We start from the raw sequence: 17760 nt of genomic DNA on the forward strand, positions 1-17760 counted from the left end.
TTTAAAGGATTTAAACCAAAAAAAAATTTTAAAAATCTCCACAAATTTCTACCAGAACATTTCACAGACCCAAGGATGCTTTAATTAACACTTTAATTACCATCAACTCACCTACAGCACCTCCTGCCAGGGACAGAAACAACTCTGACCCTCAGCACAAATTCCAGGTACCAAAACCAGAATCCTCAGGAGGATTTAAAGAAAAAAAACCCAAAAAACTGCACAAACTTCTACCAGCACATTTCACAGACTCAAGGATGCTTTAATTAACACTTTAATTACCATAACTCACCTTTAAATCGTCCTACCAGGGACAGAAACAACTCTGACCCTCAGCCCAAATTCCTGCAGGCACCAAAATCAGAATCCCTGGGAGGATTTAAAGGATTTAAACCAAAAAAAAACCCTCAAATTTTTATCAGCACATTTCAAAAAGACCCAAGGATGCTTTAATTAACACTTTAATTACCAAGAACTCCTGAAATAAATCTGACCCTCAGCACAAATTCCTGCAGGTACCAAAACCAGAATCCTCAGGAGGATTTAAAGGATTTAAACCAAAAAAAAAAAAACTAAAAATGCACAAATTTTTATCAGCACATTTCAAATAGATCCAAGGATGCTTTAATTAACACTTTAATTACCATAACTCATCTACAGCACCTCCTGCCAGGGGACAGAAACAGCTCTGACCCTCAGCCCAAATTCCAGGTACCAAAACCAGAATCCCTGGGAGGATTTAAAGCATTTAAACCAAAAAAAAACAAAAAAAAAACCAAAAAAAAAGCACAAATTTCTACCAGAATATTTCACAGACCCAAGGATGCTTTAATTAACACTTTAATTACCATAACTCACCTATAAATCCTCCTGCCAGGGACAGAAACAGCTCTGACCCTCAGCACAAATTCCAGGTACCAAAACCAGAATCCTCAGGAGGATTTAAAGGATTTAAACCAAAAAAAACCCCCAAAACTGCACAAATTTTTATCAGCACATTTCAAAACAGACCCAAAGATGCTTTAATTAACACTTTAATTACCAAGAACTCACCTTTAAATCCTCCTACCAGGGACAGAAACAGCTCTGACCCTCAGCACAAATTCCTGTAGGTACCAAAACCAGAATCCTCAGGGGGATTTAAAGGATTTAAAGAAAAAAAAAACCAAAAACTGCACAAATTTCTACCAGAACATTTCAAATAGACCCAAAGATGTTTAAATTAACACTTTAATTACCAAGAACTCACCTTTAAATCCTCCTACCAGGGACAGAGAAACATCTCTGACCCTCAGCACAAATTCCAGGTACCAAAAGCAGAATCCCTGGGAGGATTTAAAGGATTTAAAGAAAAAAAGCCCCAAAGAACTGCACAAATTTCTACCAGAACATTTCAAATAGACCCAAGGATGTTTTAATTAACACTTTAATTACCATAACTCATCTACAGCACCTCCTGCCAGGGACAGAAACAGCTCTGACCCTCAGCACAAATTCCAGGTACCAAAACCAGAATCCTCAGGAGGATTTAAAGAAAAAAACCCAAAAAACTGCACAAATTTCTACCAGAACATTTCACAGACCCAAGGATGCTTTAATTAACACTTTAATTACCATAACTCACCTTTAAATCCTCCTACCAGGGACAGAGAAACAGCTCTGACCCTCAGCACAAATTCCTGCAGGTACCAAAACCAGAATCCTCAGGAGGATTTAAAGAAAAAAGCCCCAAAGAACTGCACAAACTTTTACCAGAACATTTCACAGACCCAAGGATGCTTTAATTAACATTTTAATTACCATCAACTCCTGCCAGGGGACAGAAACAACTCTGACGCTCAGCCCAAATTTTGGTACCTGCAAAATTCCAAATTTTGCAGGTAACAAAATCAGAATTCCTGGGAGGATTTAAAGGATTTAAACAAAAAAAAATCATATTTTTATGGATCCCATCAGCACTAAACCAGCTGGGCACTCTAAACCAGCACCTTCCCAGCTGCTGGGAGATCCCAGATTGGGAATAATTCCCGGGAAAAGGGGAATTACCTTTGGGAAAAGGGGAATTACCCCCGGGAAAAGGGGAATCACCTCTGGGAAAAGGGGAATCACCTCTGGGAAAAGGGGAATTACCCACGGGAAAAGGGGAATCACCTCTGGGAAAAGGGGAATCACCCTCGGGAAAAGGGGAATCACCCTCGGGAAAAGGGGAATCATCCACAGGAAAAGGGGAATCGCCCCTGGGAAAAGGGGAATCATCCACGGGAAAATGGGAATTACCCACGGGAATAGGGGAATCGCCCACGGGAAAAGGGGAATCATCCACAGGAAAAGGGGAATCATCCACGGGAAAAGGGGAATCGCCTCCTGGAAAAGGGGAATCACCCACGGGAAAAGGGGAATCACCTCTGGAAAAAGGGGAATCGCCTCAGGAAAAGGGGAATCACCCCAGGGAAAAGGGGAATCGCCCCCTGGAAAAGCCTTTCAGAGCCATCACGTTGTGCATGAGGACACCAGAGCATCGCCCGTGCCCCCGGTGCCCGCGGCTCTCGGGCTCCACGTGCTCCGGGCAGCGGCTCCGTGAGAGCCTCCGAGCACCGCCGGGAGCAGCGGAGAGCGGGCACCGAGAGGGGCACGGCGGGAACCGGGGCTGGACCCCGAGAGAGGCAGAGAACGAACCGGACCCGGAGATGGGACGGAGCCAGACCCCGAGAGCGGCAGGACGGGGACCGGACCCCGAAAGGGGCAGAGCAAGAACGGGACCCAGAGAGGCGCAGGACGGGAACCGGGGCCGGACGGGAGCCGGACCCAGAGAGGCGCAGGACGGGAACCGGACCTCGAGAGCGACAGGGCGGGAACCGGGGCCGGACCCCGAGAAGGGCAGGACGGGAACCGGGCACCGAGAGCTCTCCGAGAGAGGAGATCAGAAACCGACCCCCGAGAGCGGCGGGGCAGGAGCCGAATCCCGCGGCGAGCGACCCCGAGGGAGGCAGCCCCGGGCCGGGAACCATCCCCGGGAACAGCCCCGGGAAGCATCCCCGGAGCAATCCCCGGGAACCATCCCCGGGAGCAGCCCCGGGCCGGGAACCACCCCCGCGGCGGAAGGAGCGGTCACCCCGCGGTTGGGTCCCCGCCGTTCCCGGTACCCCGCGATCCCCACGTTACCCCCAGCCCCGCTCCCCCCACCCCGCCCCCGCCGCACTTACCGGGACCGGGCCGCGCCGGGCCGGGCCCTGCGCCGCGGGGCCGCCGCCGCCACCCCGGGCCGGGCCGGGCCTGGGCCAGCCCTGCGGGGTGGGGCGGGATGGGGATGGGGAGGGGGGGGAGGGGAGGGTGACCGGAACGGGGAAAAACGGGAAAGAAACGGGAAAAAAAAAAAAGGGAAAGAGGAGGCGGCCCCTCCCCCGCGGCGTGCGCGCTGCGTCAACGCGCCGTGCGCGCTGCGTCATCATCCTGCGCCCGCTGCGCCCGCGTTGCTGTGGCAACCAGAGGGACGCTACGCGGGAGGGGCGTGGGGCGCCCCCTGGCGGCGCGGAGGGAGCGGGGGCGCCTTTTATGGAAATGGGCGTGGCGTGGGCGGGGTTATGAGCAGGCTCCGCCCAGCAGGTGCGGTGGGAGTTCGGCTCCGCCCCCTCGGGGATCCCGCATGGGCCGGGGTCCTCCGACCCCGGGGGTCTCGAATTCACCAGGGGTCCCAAATTCACCCGGGATCCCAAATCTCCTCTGGGGTCCCGAATTCACCAGGGGTCCCAAATTCACCCAGGGTCCCAAATCTCCTCTGGGGTCCCGAATTCACCAGGGGTCCCGAATTCACCTGGGGTCCCAAATTCACCTGGGGTCCCAAATCTCCTCGGGGATCCCGAATTCACCTGGGGTCCCAAATTCACCCGGGGTCCCAAATCTCCTCGGGGGTCCCGAATTCACCAGGGGTCCCGAATTCTCCAGGTGTGTCACATTACCAGGGATCCCACATCCTGCAGGATCCTCTGTCCCCCAGTATCCCAAATTCCGAAGGAATCCCACATTTCCCCGGGGGTCCCACATCACCAGAGATTCTACAGTTCCCAGGATCCTCCATCACCAGGGATCCCAAATTCCCCAGGGGATCCCAAATTCCCCCAGAATCCCACAGCTCCCCAGGGATCTCACATCACCGAGGATCCCAGATCCCCCCGGATCCTCCGTCCCCGGGGATCCCAAATTCCCCAGGAATCCCAAATTCCCCAGGGGTTCCACATTTCCCCGGGACTCCCACATCACCAGGGATCTCACATCCCCCAGGATCCTCTATCCCCAGGGATCCCAAATTCCCCCGGAGGTCCCAAATTCCCCAGGGATTCTCCATCCCCGGGCACCCCACATCCATGGACACCCCTCATTCCAAGGGATCGCTCATTCCCCCCATGGATCCCTCATCCCCCAGAGAACCCCCTCCCACCCGGAATTCCCTTTCTCTGAGTCTCCCCCATTGGTCGGGATCTCCAATTTTCAGATTTCTCCACCTCCAACCACTCCTCGACCCCCCAAAATCCCCCTTCCCCGACCTCCAGAGATCCCCTCACCCTCGGGGATCCCCATTGGTCGGGATCTCCCATCTCCACCTCCAAAGAGCCCTCGACTCCCCCAAAATCCCCTTCTCTGAGCATCCCCAGAGATCTCCAGTGATGCCCCCGCCCTCGGGGATCCCCCATTGGTCGGGATCTCCCATCTCCAGATATTTCCACCTCCAACCACCCCTCGACCCCCCAAAATCCCCATTGGTGGGAATCTCCCGTTTTCAGATATCTCCAAAGACCCCTCGACCCCCCAAAATCCCCCTTCTCTGAGGATCCCCGACCTCCAGAGATCCCCCCACCCTCGGGGATGCCCTCAGGACACCCCGGGATCCCCCCGGTGTCCCCGGGAGTCCTCACCGCGTCTCTGCCCGTGCACCGGGCCGGGATGGCACCGAGGCGACACCGGGGTGACACCGGGGTGACACCGGGGTGGCCTCGATGTCCCCCCCGAGCTGCCCCAGCCCCATCGGCCCCGCTCCACCTTAACCGGAGCGGCCGCTCCGCTCTGCCCGGGCGGCTCCGGCGGAGCTCGGGGGCGTTTATCGCACCCGGGATCAGCCAATATTTGTGGCCACGTCAGGAGGAGAACGAGCCCGGTGCTCCCGGCTCACTCCAGTTCCACCCCCCTGCTCCCGTTCTGCTGCTCGGACGCTGCTCGGGGTCCGTCCCGTTGTCGCCTCCCGCCACCGGCGATGCCGCTGCCCGTGGTTCTCCTTCTCCTGAGCCTCCCACGGCTGGCGGCCGCCAAGGGCGGGCGGTGCCCGGTCTGCGGGGTGGCCTCGCTGGCCCCCGGGGCTCAGCGGGACGCGCTCCTGGCTCTGGCCAAGCAGAGCATCCTGGCCAAGCTCCGCTTACCGGGCAGACCGGGCGCGCCGCGGCCGCCGTCCCGGGGCTCGCTGCTCACCGCGCTCCGCACGGTGCTGCGGGACGGCATGATCCGGGATGGAGCTGACACCTCCGGGATGAGCCGGGATGAAACCCCCGGGATGATCCGAGATGGAACCCCCGGGATGGTCCGGGATGAAACCCCCGGGATGATCCGAGATGGAACCCCCGGGATGGTCCGGGATGGATTCGGCACCCCTGGAATGCTCCGAGATGGAGCCGACACCACCGGGATGTCCCGCGATGCCACTCCCGGGATGCTTCGGGACGGGGATGCCAACCCCGGGGTGCCCCGCGATTCCACCCCCGGGATGCTCCGGGATGGATTCGGCACCCCCGGGATGCCCCGCGATTCCACCCCCGGGATGCTCCAGGACGGATCCGCCACCCCCGGGATGCTCCGGGACGGATCCGCCACCCCCGGGGCGCTCGGGACGGGGCTGCAGGAGTTCGAGCTGCTGAGTTTTGCTGAGTCAGGTGAGGGCGGATCCGCGTCCGGCGGGTGGGGGGCACCGGGGGGAGGGTTCACAGAGGTCCCAGGACGAGGGAAGAGACGAGGAGGATCTTGACTCCATGTTTCAGAAGGCTGATTTCTATATTATTTCTATTATATTAAATTTATATTTATATTTATAGGTTAAGTATATTTATATTTATAAATTATCTATATTTATATTTTAAATATATTTATATTTATATTTATATGTCAATTATATTTATATTTATATTTATAAATTTTCTATATTTATATTTTAAATATATTTATATTTATATTTATATTTTAATTATATTTATATTTATAATTTATCTATATTTATATTTTAAAATATATTTATATTTATATTTGTATGTTAATTATATTTATATTTATATTTATAAATTTTCTATATTTATATTTTAAATATATTTATATTTATATTTATATGTTATTTATATTTATATTTATATTTATAATTTATATATATTTATATTTTAAAATATATTTATATTTATATTTATATGTTAATTATATTTATATTATTATATAAATTATAACTTTTAAAATATATATAATTATATATAATATATAATTTTATATATAATATATATTAATATATATATTATATTTATTTTAGTATATATATTATATTAAAAGAAAATGATATTTTAAAACTATACTAAAAGAATAGAAGAAAGCATTTCATCAGGAGGCCAGCAAGGAAAGGAAAAAATGGAATGATAATAAAATCTTGTGACTGACCAGAGAGTCCGAGACAGCCGGACTGTGATTGGCCATTAATTAGAAACAACCACATGAGCCAATCCCAGATGCTCCTGTTGCATTCCACAGCAGCAGATAATTATTATTTACATTTCATTTCTGAGGCTTCTCAGGAGTAAAGCCCCTAAGGAAAGGATTTTTCTCCAAACCCGTGCGAGGCAGGAGGGCGGGGAGGCGCCGGGCAGAGCCGGGGTGGATGCAGGTTCGGGTTCGCTGCTGCCGGAGGCGGTGCCAGCTCCCGAAGCTGCCCAGGTGCGAGGGTGGCAGCTGTGCCGCTCTGTGGTGTCCCCTGTCGCCCGCTTGGGCTGAACCCTCCCCGCTTGTGCTGGAGGTGAAGGGGTCACACGGCCACGTTTTGCTAAAATGGGATTTTTAGGCTCGGTTTTCTGTCGGTTCACAGCGTGCGGATGGAGCTGCAGAGCTGACTGTGCCTGCACATCCCACCCAGAGCAGGGGGTGCCTCATTTCACCCCAGAATCTGCTGCTTCTGGCAGGGGAAAACTCCCCAAAACACACTCAGGGCTCCTGAAAGAAAAAAATAATAAAATATCACCACTGGGAAAAAAGTATTCGATTTCTACACAGACATCTTTCCTTGGAGAGACCCAAGCTCACCACCCCATCCCACAGAGCATCCTGCACTGTCACAGAGGTGTTTTCTGAAATATCCCTTTGCCAGGATTGTCCTCCTGAGAAGCTGAGAGGCCTCAGAAATGAAATGTAAATAATGATTATCTGCTGCTGTGGAATGCAACAGGAGCATCTGGGATTGGTCTCATGTGAGTTGTTTTTTATTAATGGCCAATCACAGCCCAGCTGTGTCAGACTCTCTGTCACCAGTTTTAGTTAAGATTCTTGTCTGGCTTCTGATGTTTCCTTTCTCTTTCTTTAGTGTAGTTTTAGTGTATCATTTCAGTATAGTATTATATCAGCCTTTCTTTTGTCTTTTTTAGTATTGTTTTAGTATCTCATTTTCATATAATATGATATTAATATAATATAATATAATATAATACAGTATAATGTAATATATCATACTATATAAAATAATATCATATAATATTATAATAATATAATATAATATAATATAATATAATATAATATAATATAATATAATAATAAATTAGCCTTCTAAGAACATGGAGTCATATTCTCAACTCCTTCTCCATCTGAGGGACCCCAAAAATCCCACAGGGACCCCCTCCCCAGCAGGTCTGGGGATGTCCCAGATGGATTAAAATATAATGTAATGTAATGTAATATAATGTAATGTAATATAATATAATATAATATAATATAATATAATATAATATAATATAATATAATATAATATAATATAATATAATATAATATAATATGTAGTATGATTAATATAACATTATAATATCATAATCATATCATAAAGTAATAAATCAGCCTTCTGAGTACTTGGAGTCAATTCTCATCTCCCACCTCGTCCTGGGGACCCTCACAACACCAGCACAACAGGGCTGGGACAGGATCACTCCCCCTGTCACGAGCTTCCATCATCATTCTTGTTCAGCTTTCTGATGTCTCCTTTCTCTTTCTTTAGTCGAGTTTTAGTGTAGCATTTTCATATAATATAATATAACATCATATCGTATCTATCATATCATATCATATCATAATCATATCATATAATAAAATAATAAATCAGCCTTCTGAGAACTGGGAGTCCATTCTCACCTCTCATCCCACCCTGGGGACCCTCCCAACACCACAGCAGGGCTGGGGCCGGATTTCGCTTCACTCCTGATCTTCCTCTCGCTTCTGCCCAGGTTCCTCCACTTCCCGCAGCATCCGCCTCCATTTCCGCTTCTCCCCGGAGGTGGCCAGGAGCTCTGAGGTCCAGGAGGCCACCCTGTACCTGTTCTGGACATCCCCTGGGCCCCACCCTGTCACCATCAGGCTCCTCCAGCCAGACCCAGCAGGACCAAACCTGACGGTGACCAGCGAGGCCCGGCTGGAGGTGCAGGGACCCGGCTGGACCACGCTGGACGTGGCGGCGGCCGTGCAGAGCCTCTTCACCCGGGACACCCCACGGCTCACGGTGCACCTGGAGCTGCCAGAGCACTGGGGATCCCCTCTGCCATCCCACCAGGGCCATTCCCACCGGCCCTTCGTGGTGGCCAAAGCTCGTTCCAGGGCTCCGCACCGCGTGCGGCGGCGCGGCGTCGATTGCGGGGCCGACTCGCGGATGTGCTGCCGCCGGGAGTTCTTCGTGGACTTCAAGGAGATCGGCTGGGAGGATTGGATCATCCAGCCCGAGGGGTACGTTTTGAGGAGATAAACAAAGCTCCACAACGTTTTTTGTGGAAGTTGTAAAGTACAACTTAATTTAAGTTGCCTAAAGTACAACTTAATTGTACTTTACAATAAAGTTTACAGTGCGTTTACTAAGCGCTGGCCGCATGTGGGAATTGTTCCCTTACAATGCCATGCGTACTTCTGGGGGCTTCAGGTCCCTTTTTATTTCCTTCTCAAATATTTATGCATAGAATTTCACAGCAGGTTGTGAAAGGGACACGTTGGGCACCACAGTGCTGGTACCTGTGTTTTGTGGAGATAAACAAAACTCCACAACATTTTTTGAGAAAGTTGTAAAGTACAACTTTATTGTACTTTACAATAAAGTTTACGGTACTTAAAGTTTATTACAGTGCTGGATGCATGTGGGAATCGTTCTTTTACAATGCCATGCGTACTTCTGGGGGCTTCAGGTCCCTTTTTATCTCCTTCTCAAATATATATGCATAGAATTTCACAGCAGGTTGTGGAAGGGACAAGATGGGCACCACGGTGCCGGTACCTGTGTTTTGAGGAGATAAACAAAGCTCCACAACTTTTTTATGAAAGTTGTAAAGCTGGTACATTTATTACAGCGCTGGACGCATGTGGGAATCATTTTTTTATAATGCCATGCGTACTTCTGGGGGCTTCAGGTCCCTTTTTATCCCTTTCTCAAATATATATGCATAGAATTTCACAATAGGTTGTGGAAGGGACAAGATGGGCACCACGGTGCTGGTACCTGTGTTTTGTGGAGATAAACAAAGCTCCTCAATTTTTGTGAAGTTTTGAGGAGATAAACAAAGCTCCACAACTTTTGTGAAGTTTTGAGGAGATAAACAAAGCTCCACAACTTTTGTGAAGTTTTGAGGAGATAAACAAAACTCCACAAGTTTTTTATGAAAGTTGTAAAGTACAACTTAATTGTACTTTACAATAAAGTTTACAGTACATTTATTACAGCGCTGGGCGCATGTGGGAATCATTTTTTTATAATGCCATGCGTACTTCTGGGAACTTCAGGTCCCTTTTTATCTCCTTCTCAAATATATATGCATAGAATTTCACAATAGGTTGTGAAAGGGACACGATGGGCACCACGGTGCTGGTACCTGTGTTTTGTGGAGATAAACAAAACTCCACAAGTTTTTTATGAAAGTTGTAAAGCCTGTACGTTTATTATACGTATTGGCTTTAACGTGGGGATCCCAGTGCTGAACGCATGTGGGAATCGTTCTTTTAAAATGACACATGTACTTCTGGGGACTTCAGGTCCCTTTTAATCCCTTTCTCAAATATATATGTGTACAATTTCACAATAGGTTGTGAAAGGGACAAGATGGGCACCACGGTGCTGGTACCTGTGTTTTGAGGAGATAAACAAAGCTCCACAACTTTTGTGAAGTTTTGAGGAGATAAACAAAACTCCACAATTTTTGTGAAGTTTTGAGGAGATAAACAAAACTCCACAACTTTTGTGAAGTTTTGAGGAGATAAACAAAGCTCCACAAGTTTTTTGTGGAAGTTGTAAAGTACAACTTTATTGTACTTTACAATAAAGTTTACGGTACTTAAAGTTTATTACAGCGCTGGACGCATGTGGGAATCACTCCCTTATAATGCCATGCGTACTTCAGGGAACTTCAGGTCCCTTTTTATCTCCTTCTCAAATATTTATGCATAGAATTTCACAGCAGGTTGTGAAAGGGACAAGATGGGCACCACGGTGCTGGTATCTTGTTTTGGGGAGATAAACAAAACTCCACAATTTTTGTGAAGTTTTGCAGAGATAAACAAAACTCCACAAGTTTTTTGTGGAAGTTGTAAAGTACAACTTAATTGTACTTTACAATAAAGTTTATGGTACGTTTATTACAGCGCTGGACGCATGTGGGAATTGCTCCCTTACAATGCCACACGTACTTCTGGGGGCTTCAGGTCCCTTTTTATCCCTTTCTCAAATATATATGCATAGAATTTCACAATAGGTTCATGCATCTTCATTTTTGCATATTTCCCGTGACATTTGCTGCATGTTCTTCTTTATCAGAAAGAATTCTTAGGTCAGGTTTGTCACAGACGTCTTTTATGAAAAATCCTTCCTGAGAAGCCGAGAGGCCTCAGGAACAAAGTGCAAACATTGATTATCTGCTGCTGTGGAATGCAACAGGTGCATCTGGGATTGGTCTCATGTGGTTGTTTTTAATTCATGGCCAATCACAGCCCAGCTGTCTCAGACTCTGGTCAGTCACAAGATTTTATTAACATTCCATTTTTTCCTTTCCTTGCTGGCCTTCTGATGAAATCCTTTCTTCTATTCTTTTAGTACAGTTTTAATATAATACATATATCATAAAATAATCAATCAGCCTTTCTGAAACAGACACATTTTATGAAAAATCCTTTCCTTAGGATTTTTTTCTCTTGAGAAGCTGAGAGGCCTCAGGAACAAAATATAAACATTGATTATCTGCGGCTGTGGAATGCAACAGGTGCATCTGGGATTGGTCTCATGTGGTTGTTTTTAATTAATGGTCAATCACAGTCAGCTGGCTCAGACTCTCTGTCCGAGCCACAAGCCTTTGTTATCATTCTTTCCTATTCTATTCTTAGCCAGCCTTCTGATTAAATAGATTAAATCCTTTCTTCTATTCCTTTAGTATAGTTTTAATATAATATATATAATAAAATAATAAATCAGCCTTCTGAAACACGGAGTCAGATCCTCGTCTCTTCCTCATCCTCAGGCCCCTGTGAACGTGGTCACAGAGGCTGACCTGCTCTCACAGAGCTCTCTCTGTCTCTCGTTATCACCCTCTGTCTGCCCCCCTTATCTCTGTCTTTCACTGAAGCAGTTTCTCTGAGGCTTTTGCAGTCAGGCTAAATATTGCCAGCTTGGGGTCTGTGTACAAATCACAAACAGGACGGGGCTGCTGAGGAACTGCCTTGAGCTGTTTGATTTTCCAGCATCAGTCTCATTCCATGGTTATGACAATGGGAAGATGCCAGCAGCTCACATCTCAGGCAGCAGACCAAGAACTTAATGTTACAACTCACTTTATGAGCTTCTTGACCAATCCCACAAAGCAAAAGCACATTGACAGTAGTTCTATCCAATCACCATAAGCACAGGTACCTTTGGTTAAAACAATGCTTGCTTATTTTGAATACAATACCTGCTTGTAAGCCCTAAAACACAACGCACAGAGCTCCATTATTAAGCTTCAGCCTTCCTAATATCTTGTTAGATAAACTTTCTGCAGCTCAGAGAGCTATTCAGACAAGCGTTAATACACAGGCCATTGTTCTATTTGCCTTTGCTTTTCCTACAGTTTAAATAATTTTTCTGCTGTCCTATCTCATGGCTGCTTTAGCTCTGCTCACAGTTCTGCTGTATCTGGGGTCTGCCTTTTGCAGCTTTCCCAAAACCCTCTGATTTTGTGGATTCCCACCGCTCAATAGCTATATTTTCTAACCACAGACTCAACTAAAAAAAAAATCTACATTTGGCTTAAATCAAAACGGATTCCTAGCCTGGAAAATTTCTCCTCTGCCTCAGGTACCACATGAATTACTGCTCGGGGCTGTGCCCGCTGCACATGGCCGGCATCCCCGGCCTGGCCGCCTCCTTCCACACCGCCGTCCTCAGCCGCATCAAGGCGGCGAGCGCGGCGGCGGCCGTGGGTTCGTGCTGCGTGCCCACCCAGCGCCGGCCGCTCTCGCTGCTCTACTACGACCGCGACGGCAACATCGTCAAGACCGACATCCCCGACATGATCGTGGAGTCCTGCGGCTGCACCTGAGCGGGCATGGGGAGGGGGGGACACGGGGGAGGGTGGGGGGGCTCCTTCCCGGCTCCTCCCGGCTGGACGGACTGAGGGACTGAGGGGCTGAGGGGCTGAGGGACTGAAAGACAGATAAACTAATGGACTGAGGGGCTGAGGGACTGACAGACAGATGGACTGAGGGACTGAGGGACTGAGGGACTGACAGACAGATAAACTAATGGACTGAGGGGCTGAGGGACTGACAGACAGATGGACTGAGGGACTGAGGGACTGACAGACAGATGGACTGAGGGACTGAGGGACTGAAAGACAGATAAACTAATGGACTGAGGGACTGAGGGGCTGAGGGGCTGAGGGACTGAGGGACTGACAGACAGATGGACTGAGGGACTGAGGGACTGATGGACTGAGGGACTGAGGGACTGATGGACTGAGGGACTGAGGGGCTGAGGGACAGATAAACTAATGGACTGATGGACTGATGGACTGAGGGACTGATGGACTGAGGGACTGAGGGACTGAGGGACTGATGGACTGAGGGACTGAGGGACTGATGGACTGAGGGGCTGAGGGACTGACAGACTCCTGATGGACAGATGGACTGAGGGACAGATGGACTGAGGGGCTGAGGGACTGACAGACAGACGGACTGAGGGGCTGAGGGACTGACAGACAGACGGACTGAGGGACTGATGGACTGAGGGACTGAGGGGCTGAGGGAGTGATGGACTCCTGATGGACAGATGGACTGATGGACTGAGGGACTTCTCCTGACAGAGTGACGGACTGACAGACCGATGGACTGATAGACTGATGTACTGATGGACTGACAGACTGATGGATTTATGGACTCATGGACTCACGGACTGAGGGATTGACAGACTGAGGGACTGACAGACAGATGGACTGAGGGACTGAGGGACTGAGGCGCTGACGGAGTGATAGACTGAAGGACTGAAGGACTGATGGACTGAGGGTCTGACAGACAGATGGACTGAGGGGCTGAGGGACTTCTCCTGACAGACTGACGGACTGATAGATTGATAGATTGATAGACTGACGGACTGAGGGACTGACGGACTGACGGACTGATGGATTTATGGACTCATGGACTGAGGGACTGACAGACTGACAGACTGACGGACTGACGGACTGACGGATTTCCCCAGCTGCAGACCCCACATCAGCCCGGTCCCTCTGCCGTCCCCACCAAGGCCCAGCTGTGCCCTGGGTGCAGCCACACCAGCCCAGGACCCACCCGTGTCCCCCCTGGGCTGCTGGGGTGCCGAGGGCCGAGGTCCCCCATGGTCCCAGCCGGGTGGACACGAGGCTGAGCAGGGAGAGAAGAGGGAAATGCATCCAAGCGGGAGGAATTGTCTCCCTCTGCAGGCACCCCGGCTGCTGTGCTCAGTGCAGGCTCCCAGTGCTCTGTGTGTGTGTGTGTGTGTGCCCCGTCACTCACTGGCACACCTGGAGTGCTCCTGGCACACCTGGAGCGCTCCTGGCACACCTGGAGCGCTCCTGGCACACCTGGGGTGCTCCTGGCACACCTGGAGCGCTCCTGGCACACCTGGGGTGCTCCTGGCACACCTGGAGTGCTCCTGGCACGGGCAGCCCTGGCATGGCACGGCACAGACCCAGCCTGTGGCACTGGAGCCTCCAAAGCGCCCCCCGCACGCCCTCTGCCCCTCAGCTGCCTTCCCCAGGGGGGGCAGAACCCCAAATTCATCCCAGCCAGATCCAGGCACCCCCCTGGACACAGGTGAAACACATTGTATGAAAAATCCTTTCCTTAGGATGACAGGATTTTATGAAAAATCCTTTCTTTTCCAAAAGGTAAATAATAATTATTGTTTATATTTTGTTTCTGGGGCCTCTCGGCTTCTCAGGAGGAAAAATCCTTTCCTTAGGATTTGTGTCACAGACACGTTTTATGAAAAATTCCTTTCCTTAGGATTTATTTCTCCTGAAAAGCTGAGAGGCCTCAGAAATGAAATGTAAATAATAATTATCTGCTACTGTGGAATGCAACAGGTGGATCTGGGATTGGTCTCATGTGGTTGTTTTTAATTAATGGCCAATCACAGTCTGGCTGTCTTGGACTCTGGTCAGTCACAAGATTTTATTGTCATTCCATTTTTTCCCTTCCTTGCTGGCCTTCTGATGAAATGCTTTCTTCTATTCTTTTAGTATAGTTCTAATATAATATATATCAGAAAATAATCAATCAGCCTTTCTGAAACAGAGATGTTTTATGAAAACTCCTTTCCTTAGGATTTATTTCTCCTGAAAAGGCGAGAGGCCTCAGAAATGAAATGTAAATAATGATTATCTGCTGCTGTGGAATGCAACAGGTGGATCCGTGATTGGTCTCATGTGGTTGTTTCTAATTAATGGCCAATCACAGCCCAGCTGTCTCAGACTCTCTGGTCAGTCACAAGATTTTGTTATCATTCCATTCCTATTCTATTCCTTCAAGCCTTCTGATGAAATCCTTTCTTCTATTCTTTTAGTATAGTTTTAATATAATATATATCATAAAATAATGAAACAGCCTTCTGAAACTGATGAGATCCCTTCTTCTATTCTTTTAGCATAGTTTTAATATAATATATATAATAAAATAATCAGCCTTTCTGAAACTGATGAAATCCCTTCTATTCTTTTAGTACCGTTTTAACATATAATTTCTTTTAATATAATATATATAATAAAATAATGAAACATCCTTCTGAAACTGATGAAATCCTTTCTTCTATTCTTTTAGTACAGTTTTAACATATAATTTCTTTTAATATAATATAATATATATAATTAAATAATAAATCAGCCTTTCTGACACATGGAGTCAACATTCTCATCTCTTCCCTCACCCTGTGAACAGCACCACAGTGTCTGTAACCCCCACCAGGAAAGGACAATCCCCTTGTTGTACCAAACCCCCCATTCCACCAAAACCACCTGAATTTGGGCCATCCCTGTCCCAAACCAGGACTGAGAAATTCTTTTTCCTTTTGGAGCAGACGGATTCCAGCTCCCCCCACTCAGAGCATCCCCCGGGCTCACCCCCGGCCCTGTGCCCCTTGCCAGCCCGGTGACACCAAAATGGGGCATGGGACACGTCAGGGCCGTGAGAGCAGGGGACAAAGGGCGGCTCTGACACTTCTGCCCCGTTACGTAACCGGGGTCGGGTTTCTCCACCCCTCCTCGTGTGTCCCCCGTGTGCCAGGACTGGAAAAAAGGGGAGATCTCGGGGGTTTTGCTGCTCTGAGTGACTTTGAGACGCGTTAGAAAATCTCTTTTCCCTGCCCGGTGGTCAAGGAAGGGGTCAGAACTCTTCATTTCTCTGTCTCAAGGTTATTTATTGTTTCTTAGCTATAAAATTCTTTATTTTGTCCAGCTGAGGTCTGTTCAGAAAGACAGACAGAGGCACTGTGCTTGCCTTCAGGGTGGTGTTATCTTTTTATACTAAAAACGACATTATTTACAATAATTTTCCAGTACCTATCACCTGTGTTAGACAGTTTGTCTCTACTCTAAACCAGTCCAAAAGTGCCACCATCACTGCAGGAGATGGAGGCCAAGAAGAAAAAGAAGGAGAAGAAGGACAGGACATGCCCAGATTCTTCCATCTTGCCTCCTGAACCCCCATTCTAAATCTTCAAAATTCTACATTTTCACCCAGTGATAAATTCACTCTCATTCTACTCAAACCCTTGTAGTTTGTAATTCCTCACACAAAGCTGGGAATTGTTTCCAGCCCTGGGGGTGCTGTTAGTTTTTTATACTATGGATGACATGTACAATATTTACAATAATTTTCCAGTACCTATCACCTGTGTTAGACAGTTTGTCTCTACTCTAAACCAACCCAAAAGTGCCATCATCACTGCAGAAAATGGAGGCCAAGAAACAGAAGGAGAAGAAGGACAGGACATGCCCAAATTCCTCCATCTTGCCTCCTGAACCCCCATTCTAAAAACCCCAAAATTCTACATTTTCACCCTGTGATTAATTCACTATTATTCTACTCAAACCCTTGTGGCTTGTAACTCCTCACACAAAGCTGGGAATTATTTCCAGCCCTTGGGGTGCTGTTAGTTTTTAATACTAAAAACTACCTGTACAATATTTACGATAACTTCCCAGTCCCTATCACCTGTGTTAGACAGTGAGCTTCTACTCTAAACCAACCCAAAAGTGCCACCATCACAGCAGAAGATGGAGGCCAAGAAGAAGAAGGAGAAATTCACCCAGATTCCTCCATCTTGCCCCCTCAACCCCCATTCTAAAAACCCCAAAAATTCTATTTTTCACTCCCTAACAAACTAATTATTATTCTGCTTAGACTTGCAGATCCTCACATAAGGTTGGTAATTTTTTCCATGGGTTAAAATCCAAGCCACAGGGGTCTTGGGCTCTGTGCCAGGGTTTCTGAGCTCCCTGGCAGGGGTTTGGGCAATCCAGGACTGACAGAGGAATGTCCTGAATTCCCACAGGGAGGAGGTGCTGGGGTGGGATATTTGGGAGGGGGGCTCCTGGGGTGATGCCTGAGGGGTGAGTTCAGCTTTAGGGTCCACCCTGCAGGTGCTGACAACCACTGGTGGCTGATCCAGGTGGGGAGAGGCTCAGAAGAGTGAGGAGGGGCTCTCAGACCTTCTCCCCACCCAGCTTCACATCCCATCCCTGCTCCAGGAGCAGCGAGGCACCGGCCACGAGCAGGGATGGGATGTCCTGGAGGGCTGGTGACACTGGGAGTGGGGTGGAAGGGATGGAGGGGACACAAGTGTGACAGCATTGCACACATCCTCTCTGCTGGAGCAGGGTTGGGATGTCCTGGAGGGCTGGTGACACTGGAGAAGGGATGGAAGGGACACAAACACATGGCAGTTTGTCACACATTGTTCCACCAGCCCTGCTGGAGTAGGGATGGGTTGTCCTGGAGGGCTGGTGACACTGGGAA

General features: G+C 48.4%; 2 protein-coding genes across 4 annotated transcripts in view; one reads left to right on the forward strand and one right to left on the reverse strand.

Moving 5' to 3' along the window:
• Positions 1-3327, reverse strand: part of R3HDM2 (R3H domain containing 2) — an 89504-nt gene extending 86177 nt beyond the window's left edge. For all 3 annotated transcript variants that reach the window (XM_077192581.1, XM_077192582.1, XM_077192578.1), the window contains exon 1: positions 3204-3327. The gene's annotated coding sequence lies outside the window, so the exon portion shown is untranslated. The remainder of the gene's footprint in view (positions 1-3203) is intronic.
• Positions 3328-4218: 891 nt separating this feature from the next.
• LOC129130551 (inhibin beta C chain-like) lies at positions 4219-12812 on the forward strand. The gene is given in 5 exon segments (XM_077192650.1): positions 4219-5244; positions 5246-5470; positions 5813-5915; positions 8499-8991; positions 12569-12812. Coding segments are annotated over 5 exon segments (1449 nt in total). The 5' UTR covers positions 4219-4860.
• The last annotated feature ends 4948 nt before the right edge of the window (positions 12813-17760 follow it).

This window comes from Agelaius phoeniceus, chromosome 35 (assembly GCF_051311805.1).
Source record: "Agelaius phoeniceus isolate bAgePho1 chromosome 35, bAgePho1.hap1, whole genome shotgun sequence".
In the NCBI taxonomy this organism is placed as follows: Eukaryota; Metazoa; Chordata; class Aves; order Passeriformes; family Icteridae; genus Agelaius; species Agelaius phoeniceus.